The sequence below is a fragment of the Gymnoscopelus microlampas genome (assembly GCF_963454915.1).
Source record: "Gymnoscopelus microlampas genome assembly, chromosome: 4".
Taxonomy (NCBI): domain Eukaryota; kingdom Metazoa; phylum Chordata; class Actinopteri; order Myctophiformes; family Myctophidae; genus Gymnoscopelus; species Gymnoscopelus microlampas.
Genome location: NC_139941.1, coordinates 54,374,767 through 54,385,394, shown reverse-complemented (window position 1 = coordinate 54,385,394; position 10,628 = coordinate 54,374,767). Strand labels below are relative to the sequence as shown.

The window sequence follows — 10,628 nt, the reverse complement described above, 5'->3', positions numbered from 1 at the left end:
AACGATCGTGTTCCGGTGGTTGGTTCCGGTTGGCGTCACATTGTCTTTGTTCCCCACATAATGTGAATCAATAACTTTAATCTCGCTAGTCGCTCCACAAGTTTAAAAGAGTTTAAAAGAATAAAAGATTGACATACCAAACCATTATTATAGCAAAAGAAACAAAACGATTATTTACCAAATTAAACACATTTCAAACTAGGGGAATCATTTCGGAGGTGCTGGCGCCGGTGGTTCCAGTCATTGGTTCCGGCCACCTGATGACGTAAAGTAATTTCCGTTCCGACCTGATCAGAAACCCGAAAATGGTTTTGACCCCAGGCTCACTTACTGCAGTGGTTCTCAAATGTTTTCATAGGGACTGACCCCAGATATCTATGTATTTAATCTGACCCCCGTTGTGAGCTTGCAGATCTGCTATTTTCACAATACCAGACCAGTATCTATCTGTGGAACCGAGTCTAACTAAATGTAATGCCTCAACTCCTACAATTCCTAGTGCTTATCAGGGTGGTGGGGGGTCCCCAGTTCAAATATGATTATTTTGGGGGGTCACGGCCTAAAAAGGTTGCGTTGGCTATTCAAAAATAGCAGATCTATGAGCGCGTCACAAAGTGACTGTGAGCTTATACTGTAGATCTGCTATTTTTTAATAATCTTGAACATTTTGAATACTTAGAAATGTCCTCATTTTCTAGATGGGGGTCAGTTTAGGGTTCCTGACTTTGACACCAAAAAGTCAGAGAAACCCTGCCGTTGTGTTGTGTTTTCTGCTGTGTTTCTGTGGACCAGCTCAGTCCCACAGTGTAACAGCTGACACAGAGCCAGAGCAGAAAGAAGGCCATGAAGGGTGTATTTATAGCGTCTCCAGAACGAGACCTGATCTGCTCTGCTCACATCGCTACCACACTTAGAACCACACACACACTTATGGAAGTGAACACACATTTAGACATGAACGCACACTTAGAAGAGCTTAGAACACACTTCTCTTTACGCATAGTAAAGAGAATTGAATCCTAGAAGCAGTCAGTCAGTCAGTCAGTCAGACAGACAGACAGTCAGACAGACAGACAGACAGACAGACAGACAGACAGACAGACAGACAGACAGACAGACAGACAGACAGACAGACAGACAGACTGTCAGTTAGTCAGGCAGACAGGCAGACAGGCAGACAGGCAGACAGACAGGCAGACAGACAGACAGACAGACAGACAGTCAGCAAACGGACAGACGGACGGTGTGTGCCGTCGCACAGAGCAAGCAGCGGGGAATTGAACCAGCGTCAGAGGAGCGACAGACAGACAGACAGACAGACAGACAGACAGACAGACAGACAGACAGACAGACATGCCCGCCAGCCAGACACGCTGTCGGCCGCGGGCCTCGGCCAGCCCGCTGAACCGTCCAGAGTTCATGTCCCTGAACCAACCGTTGAGACCCCCGGGGCCACGCAGGGCCTCATTGGGACACGCCGGACCTCGGGGACCCCCCCAAGGGTCCACTCTGGATGACAGGTACAGCTTTACTCCTCCTCTGTTTCTGCACCTCCTCTGTAGTCCTCCTCTCTCCCTACACCCTCCCTTTTGCCGCAAAGCGGGATGTTGCCTCCTGTAGTTCCAAACATTGGAACTTCCTCATTGAGATGAACATTGAAAGAGGAGAGTCTATGCTAGTGACATAACTCTCTCTCTCTCTATGGGTCTGGTGTTTACATGAATGATCTGCCTTCCCATTGGTCCATTTGTTTAGTGTTTACATGAATGATCTGCCTTCCCATAGGTCTAGAGGTCCAGTCATCTGTGTACACGCTGATTCCTAACGTAGTGATGGAGAAAATAATGTATGATCCCAAAGCCTTTAGTCCAGGGGTCTTCAACAGGGGGTCCGGGGACCCCTAGGGGGTCCACAGAGTTACTACAGGGGGGCCGGCAAATCTTTGTTTTGATAGCAACTTTTAGGAAGACAATAGTCACACATAAGCCTTCACCTCAGACGCCACATGATCACATGAAAAAGGCTGTTTGAACTGAAGTCCCCCCGCCCCCAGCTCCTCCTCCTGCGTATCAGATACTCTTTCTCGGGCGTTTCTGGACGGCTACGCTTGGCTAGGAGACGTTTCTGCAGCTCACACTACGTATATATCGTAACACGGTAGAACACATCAGTATCAGTATCTAAATGCTGGTATCAGTATCTAAGTGGCTGGTATCAGTATCTCTGAGTATGTCAGTCTATGCCATTCACACATGATGATATTTCATTTACAGTCATATTCTGAATGCCTCAGTTGATGCACTGCTGTTTTATCTCTTTCTGCACTATTTACATGTTTATTTTTACTAACTTGTAGCTGCACTTTAACAATTATTAATGGAATTTATTTATTTCTAGATCAGTGGTTCTAAAACCTTTTAATTTGAAGGACCCCCATAACTCTGAGAGTTACAGACCCTGTAAGGGTCCATTTGGAACCACACTGTAAGAACCACTGTCCCAGATTCTTTCTTTTTTTATTACACACTGTTATCGGATCGGCACTCGGTATCGACCGATACGCAAGTCATGGGTATCGGAATCGGTAGTGGAAGTACTCAAATGTTTGAAAATAGCAGATCTACAAGCTCACAACACGTTGTGATGCGAGGCGTTGTGAGCTTGTAGAGCGAGTATTAAATAGGGCTGAAGTGGTTAATGTATGTGTTATAATATAATAATTTATATCAGCAAATTAACTATAGTACAGTTTCCAAATAATTGTAGTGGAGTAAAAGTACAATATTTTCCTCTGAGATGTAGTGGAGTAGAAGTAAAAGTGGAAATACTCCAGTAAAGTAAAAATACCTCAAAATAGTAGTAAATGTACTTTGATGCTTTACACCACTGGTTCTAACCGTGTGTGTGTGTGTGTGTGTGTGTGTGTGTGTGTGTGTGTGTGTGTGTGTGTGTGTGTGTGTGTGTGTGTGTGTGTGTGTGGGGGGTTCCCAGGGGAGCGAGGGAGGTCCCGGAGGGGGAGGAGCCTCCTAGGATCCCGGAGCAGGACTGCATGCAGCTCAACCCGTCGTTTCGGGGCATCGCCTACAACTCTCTGCTGGCCATCGACATCAGCCTGTCCAAACGGATGGGTGTGTGTGTGACCCAGCACGCGTCCTGGGGGGCCGTCAGGTACCCAGTATAGGGCAATCATAGGGTCCCCCATATGAGTGTCTCCATGTGCAACATTGTTTTCTTGCTCAACAGTAAACAAACCAACATACAGTGTCAGTGTATACAGCAGTGGTATATGCCAGTTTTCTCAAACGTTTTCATGTCAAGGACCCCCAAATTGACACTTCATAGCCTGCGGACCTCATTTGAAAAGATATGCCAGGGACCCCCATAAGAGAAGATTTTTAAGGCTCTAGCAGTGATTCTCAACCATTTAAATTTGAAGGACCTCCAGTTTGACATGCATTTAGGCTACGGACCCCCATTTAATGGCCTTTCTATCTCTAGGACCCCAATTTATATTGTAAAGTCAGTGTTAATTCAACTTAAAGAGTTACAGACCCATAAGGGTCCATTTGGTTCCTAACTATCTATCATTTAGCTGGGGACCCCCTGGAACCCCCTTAAGGACCCCTGGGGGTCCCCAGACCCCACTTTGAGAACCAATGGTATAGGCAACAGGTGGCCCGTGGACACAGAACTGGCCCGCCAGCAATAATATCTGTCCCGAGAAATTATTTTGTAAATAATTTACAATAACTGACTGACAGTCCAGGTAGGATATGGACAGCAATAGCTTTGAATTGATGAAATCAGGTATAATGAACAAATAGTTCTATTTCCATTCTTTGAATGAGACTTTTGGATGAAAAACTTCTCTCACGTTTAAAAAAACAAACCAAAGCTGTGTTTCACATGTCTTAAATAATGTTTCTTTGTTTCTGTCCGTTCTGAGAGACCTTGAACCATGAAAGAGGCTCTTGTTTCAAAAGGAGTCTGACTCTCTGTCTCCAGATAAAACGTTCTTTTGAAACCTTTTGATGAACTAAATATCCTCTAAGTGAAACATTCAAGGATGACGCCTGCACAAAAAGGATTACATAAGCGGCCAGTTCAATCCCGGGCACCCCAGAGATAATGTCCTCTGGGGTACTTGAGCAAGACGCTCATCGATGTATGAATGTGTGTGTGAATGTGTGTGTGAATGTGTGTGTGAATGCAATGCACAATCATTGTAAGGCGCCTTGCTATCTAAATGCACCATTTACCATTTATTTACCATTTACTAAAACATAATCCATTTTTCCACCCCTCAGGTACCTGGTGAGCCTGCTGGCTCTGTCGGGTCACGGGGTCACCTGGGTGGTCGGGACCCTCATCTGCCTGACCTATAGCAACACTATGGCTGGAGAGGAGGTCCTGATAAACCTCCTGATGGGTGACACACACACACGCACACGCACACACACACACACACACACACACACACACACACACACACACACACACACACACACACAGCACATGCAAGGCATTTAAAAGTACTTTGATCCCTGAAGAAGGTCATCAGTGACTGAAACATTGCCTCTCCTTCAATAAATGTTCTCCTGCACCGTGCAGTTGCATGGCAGTGTGTGGGCCGTAAATGTTATCATTTAAGTACTTTACATAAAACATTAAGCATTAATACAAGCAAAATAAACACAATATGGACATGAATATAATTTAAAAAATCAGTAAAAGAAAACTCCTCCCCTCTCCTCTCCTCTCCTCTCCAGCTCTGTTGTTAGATGTAATGACGGTAGCAGGGATGCAGAAGTTGATGAAACGCAGAGGACCCTGGGACCTCCAGCCAGGGTTTCTAGATTACGTTGCCATGGATATCTACTCCTTCCCAGCAGCCCACGCTAGCCGGGCTGTCATGGTAACCAAGTTCCTGTTGAACCACCTAGTGTTGGCGGTAAGTATGCTAATCGGAATCCTGAACTAAACCACATCATCCTGAACCCGCACCCCCCCGACATCCCCCCAGGCAATGGGAGGCCATTTTCATTGGATAGAGAGGTTCAAATAACTTCCCAAACCATGTTCAGCCAGCAACCTTACTGTAAGCTCCTTGTTGCGAACGCGGAAGGAGGCGCGGCGAACCTCCGCCCAAGTGGAGCCTACTATGAAACTCTGCTCGGCTTGTGGCTCTGTCTGTCTGTCTGTCTGTGTGTGTGCAGTATGTGTGCACTGCCTGCACTGCCTGTGTGCAACCGACAGAGTGCGCCAGAGTGCAGCTACAGTCAAAACACACACACACACACACACACACACACACACACACACACACACACACACACACACACACACACACACACACACACACACACACACACACACACACACACACACACACACACACACACACACACACACACACACACACACACACACACACACACAGTCCGTAAATACACAATATTTTCGAGCTGCGTTCGCTTCCAGCGTTCGCGCGTCTTACTTGTATGAGTACGCTCAGCTCAGCTCACAATCCTCTGAAACACCATCTTGGTCAGGTGAGGGTCAGGCATAGATGTTGTGAGGTTAGGTTTAGTTTAAAGTTGGGATTAAGGTTAGGTTTAGTTTAGTTGGGGTTAGGGTTTGATTGATTGATTAAATACTTTATTTAGAAGTTTGCAGAGAAAAAAAAGCACATGGGAAGTACAGTTCAAAATACAAGGTCATCTAAAAAGGATGAAAAACCCAAAGATGATTCAATACGGGTCCTCACATACTCAATTCAAGACAATAAATGACAGACAGATATACAGGTTAGGTTTAAGCGTAGTTTTGTGAGTTTAAAGTTGGGGTTAAGGTTAGGTTTAGTTTAAAGTTGGGGTTAAGGTTAGGTTTAGTTTAAAGTTGGGTTTAAGGTTAGGTTTACTTAAAAGTTTGGGTTAGGGTAGGGTGACCATTATATTCAGCCTTGTCTTATGTTACATAACTGACAGACAGGATTATTTGTATGTCAATAGTTATATGTTGTTATAAACTTTTTGGGTGAAATGTCCGTCCGTCCGTCCGTCGCTGTGATTGCACATATGCCTAATAATAATAATAATAGTAGTCATTTATGTAATAATTATAATTATAATATTAACAATAATAATAGTAGTAGTAGTAATAATAGTAATACTAGTAATAATAATAATAATGTGTTTTATGTTGCAGGTCCCCCTGCGTATCTTGCTGTTAGTGTGGGCGTTCCTGGTGGGTATTTCCAGGGTGATGCTGGGGAAGCACCACCTCTCAGACGTGGGCTGTGGCTTCGCTCTGGGCTTCCTGCACTACAGTCTAGTGGAGACCGTCTGGCTCAGCAGCCCCACCTGTCAGACCCTGCTGGCTATCGGCACCTTCAGCTGGAGCCCTCTCAGCTAGACCCGCTGGATATGAAGCCCATAAGGGAGTGCTTCTCAAACGTGTGCCAAGGACCCCCACATTGATATATATTTGGCCGCGGACCCCCATCTGAAAATGTTTTTTTTGTGCCAGGGACCCCCAGAGGGGAAGGTTTGTTAACATTTAACAAATCATTCAAAATGTTCCAAACATTTTCCGATATTTTTCAAATATTTTCAAAAATAGCAGATGTACAACTTGCGAGCTTGTAGATCTGCTATTTTTGAATGGCCAACGTAAAAATGTATAAAGTGGTTAAGATGATTGTGATGCTATGTCAACTACTTTTGCTGGGGACCCCTTCGGAATCCTCCCAAGGACCCCTGGGGGACCCCCGGACCCCACATTTGAGAACCAATGCCATAAGGAAGTCTTCTTCCAATTGTGTTTTTGTAAATTATGGTCCCATGAATGTTTTTTAATTGATGATAAAGTAGGGTTGATTCTAGAGCTGAATCCCGACATTCACACTCGCTCACTCTCCTCACGTCCTCCACTCGCGCCTTAGCCCCGCCCCCGGCCAGTGTTGCCAGATTCTGTGTGAGAAACAAGCAACCAGGACTAGGAAAACCAGCCCAAAAGAAGCGAGTATGGGCCACATGAGCACTTTAACATATACATCAGCTATTTGAAAATAGCAGATCTACAAGCTCACAACGTTGTGAGCTTGTAGATCGGCTATTTTCAAATAAAATCTTGCGATGAAATTATAATGAGCAGATCTGGCAACCCTTCCCCCGGCCAGGAGGAGAGGATTTGATGCGAGGACTGAGTGATGGACCGGGACCGGGTCAGTGGTACCTCACGTGGCTCAAGTTCGCTTGAGACGGCGCGTCTCTGTCTCGGTCAAAGACTATACGGGCTCAAAAAACTGCCCGCAGTTGTTCCGCGTTGGCCACAGAAGGGAAGCGTGGTTATAGCACAAGTTGTATAGGCTTTAGTATGTATAGTATATGCATTTATAATCTACTGTATATGTTCCAATGTTCTATTAATATTTCATATCCCAGACTTTAATGTCAAAGGCAACAAACACCACACAGAGAGAGAGAGAGAGAGAGAGAGAGAGAGAGAGAGAGAGAGAGAGAGAATATTATTATGCTCTTTTTTTGTACATGCAGTGTCATGTGACAAACTCTCTTTTCCCAGTGTTTCGCCCAGGTGGGCGTGGTTTTCAGGTTATGTTTAGTCATAGTTTCTCTGAGGTTAAAGGTCAGGGTTTAGGCATACGCCCACCTGGGTGAAACACCAAAGACAGAGGGAGTCCCATGCATGTGAGGTAGATGTGTTGTGTCCAGGGACTGACCACTGATTGTATGACATTCTGTATAGTAGTGTGTATATCTGTCTGTCTCTTATATGTCAACATGATTTGTGTGCATGGGGATCTCATCTTAAACAAGCTACGTGCTTAACTGAGCTATCCAGTTTAGTAGACCTTGTATTGCGAATTTGTACTTCCATGTACTGTTATGTACTGCCATGTACTGTTCTCATGTCTTACTAAATAAAGTACATCAATCAATCAATCAATCAATCAACCAATCAGATCTGGTTGTGTCCAGGGTCTAACTAACCAATAAACATCTGGTTCCACCTCAACCCTGTGTGTGTTTCACTTCCTGTTGCCCTTGTGATGTCTGAATTAAACATAACAGGCGGCCAGACCAAGTTCAAGTTTTTTCCATAAAGTAGTCTTATCAGGAAAATATTATTTTCATAACAACCCTTTTGCTACAAGAGGTAGAATGTGTTATATTCTGTAATGCCATTTCCTTCGGCAGTTCTTTGATAGTTATCTTAATTTGAATGATTACAGGAAAATAATGACACACTAAACAGACCTACATGAAGCAGGCAGTTGGAGAACAGTCTGCTAGTTTAACTGTCAGACCCCGTAGTGGTCAGGGTGGCGTTATTATGGATCCCACCGCAGTTCGTTGGTGGGATTCATAATCACGCGTCAGGGTGGGTGGTCGCCCCCAAACAACCTCCCACAACCTCCCTCACCCCTAAACACTGAAGACCCCAACACTCCCTGCTGACAGGCTCCGCCCCCAGCCCGTAGGAGTACATGCAGTGACAAACACAGATATAGAAACCTAGATACCTCATTGGCCTCTGCAGTTCGTTGGAGCAACGTGCTTGGTATGGTGGCCACCATATTTCCGGGGGGAACGGGCACTGGCCAATCACAGCGTGTTGACTACTGGCCAACCACAGCGCGTCTTTTCCAGGACTTGTCAGAATCTAGATGTCCCGCCCCCACCTGCCTCTGATTGGCCTACTGAACGCCCCCTTCTGTGACGCACACAGAAGTTTCCAGCTTGCCCCCCAGAAGCGGAAGTGCGTCCGAGATGCACACGCTTCGGAGCCAGAGGAGGCGTCTACCTTTATATGTCTATGGTGACAAACGTCACCCTTCCCGCCCGGCTTCCCTCCCCCCAAACACAGCAAATTGTGTTCCTATAGACACTATACAAAGCCGGATGTACAGCTGCGGATTCGAACCCCCAGCCTCCGCGGCGGTGGGCAGGCACTTTACCCATTGCGCCACCCGAGCCAGAGTGTACAAATGGAACCAAATGGACCCGTTAACTCTTCTTTTTGAGAACCACTGAAACTGGGAGTCTCTGGGTGAGACTAGAATCATTGTTTCATAGTTATCTCAAATGTCACAGTTATTAACTGTGCTCAATCCAGGAGGCGTGACCACGCCTCTTCTAAGGTCGCTCTCATTGCCTGTATTTGGTTCTTAAGTCTGACGTCATTTTGTAGTCCGACGTCACGTCCGGGTCCAAAAGGCACCGGCGCCGTCCACTCTTCATTGTAAACAAACATGTTGGGACCCATAAATCTTTTTACAATAACCTCCTTTTGCAGTGCTTTTCTCCTCAAAAACTTTGCATCCGAGTTGGCTCCTGTGTGGCAACCAATATTTCAAACCTCTGTAGACACACATATAATTCCTCTGTGTTGGAAAACCTCACACATAAAACCATTACCCAAAATCCAATGTCCAAAAGAACATAAGGATTATAGACCCATAGCTCTTACTTCAGTGACCATGAAATCACTGGAAAGAATACTGTTGCAACATCTTGTGAGTATAACTAAAGACAAATTTGACCCCTGTCAGTTTGCTTATAAGAAAGGTTGCGGTACAGAGGATGCGGTTGTCACACTGGTCCACTTCATTACAAAACACCTAGATAAGTCTAATAAGAATCATGCAAGGGTGCTGTTCTTAGACTTCTCTTCAGCCTTCAATACAATACAGTCTGATATTCTGGTGTCAAAGATGGTACAGTTGGAACTGAATCCATACTTAATTCACTGGTATGCTTCCTTCCTTACTAACAGAGTACAGAGGGTGAAAGTGAACAAAACCCTCTCCTCAGCATTAACCACTAATGTTGGTGCTCCCCAGGGTTGTGTAAGCTCAGCTGTATTGTTCACCCTTTATACTGACAGCTGTAGTACTGAGAAATGTCTGTCTGAATGTCGCACTGACAAGCCAGACCAATACATTCTAAAGTACTCTGATGATACAGTTTTGATTTCTCTTTTGGATAGTTCCAGTGATCCTGGACTGCACCAACACAGAGTAAATAAGGTGGTGGAATGGAGTGATAACAACGCTCTTATCATTAACACAAAAAAGACAGAAGAGATTGTTTTTGGTGCCCCACTAGAGATACACAGATCCCCTATTACTATTCATAGTGAACAGATCAACCAGGTATGTTCGTATACATACCTAGGAGTAGTAATAGACCACCTTTTGTCATGGAAAGACCAGATTGAATCAGTGGGTAAGAAGACAAAACAAAGAGTCTATTTCCTTCGCCGTCTGAGATCTTTTGGTGCTAGTAGACAGATTCTTCTTTTGTTTTTCACTTCTGTTATTATGAGTGTCCTGCAGTACTGTAGTACCACCTGGTATGGATGTCTGTCTGTAGCTTTAAAGTCACAACTGCTGCAACAAGTGAACATTTGTTCAAAGATTGTTGGACAACCACTTCAGAGGCTCTATACATCTACGTATGATAACAGTATGATAAGGTTGGCAAGGAATATCACTTCAAACACTAGCCATGCTTTGTATGGAGAATATAGGTTGCTGCCTTCAGGAAGGAGATACAGTGTTCCTACATACAATAAGGTCAAACTGAAGAGGTCCTTTGTCCATC

The 10,628-nt window shown here is 44.9% G+C and overlaps 1 protein-coding gene across 1 annotated transcript; it reads left to right on the top strand.

Moving 5' to 3' along the window:
• The first annotated feature begins 922 nt into the window (after window positions 1–922).
• On the top strand, window positions 923–6,424 carry plpp7a (phospholipid phosphatase 7a (inactive)). The gene is made up of 5 exons (XM_084054632.1): window positions 923–1,520; window positions 2,992–3,168; window positions 4,308–4,429; window positions 4,770–4,951; window positions 6,208–6,424. The coding sequence occupies exons 1-5, from the start codon at window positions 1,354–1,356 to the stop codon at window positions 6,412–6,414; spliced, it is 855 nt and encodes a 284-aa protein (XP_083910758.1). The 5' UTR covers window positions 923–1,353; the 3' UTR covers window positions 6,415–6,424.
• The last annotated feature ends 4,204 nt before the right edge of the window (window positions 6,425–10,628 follow it).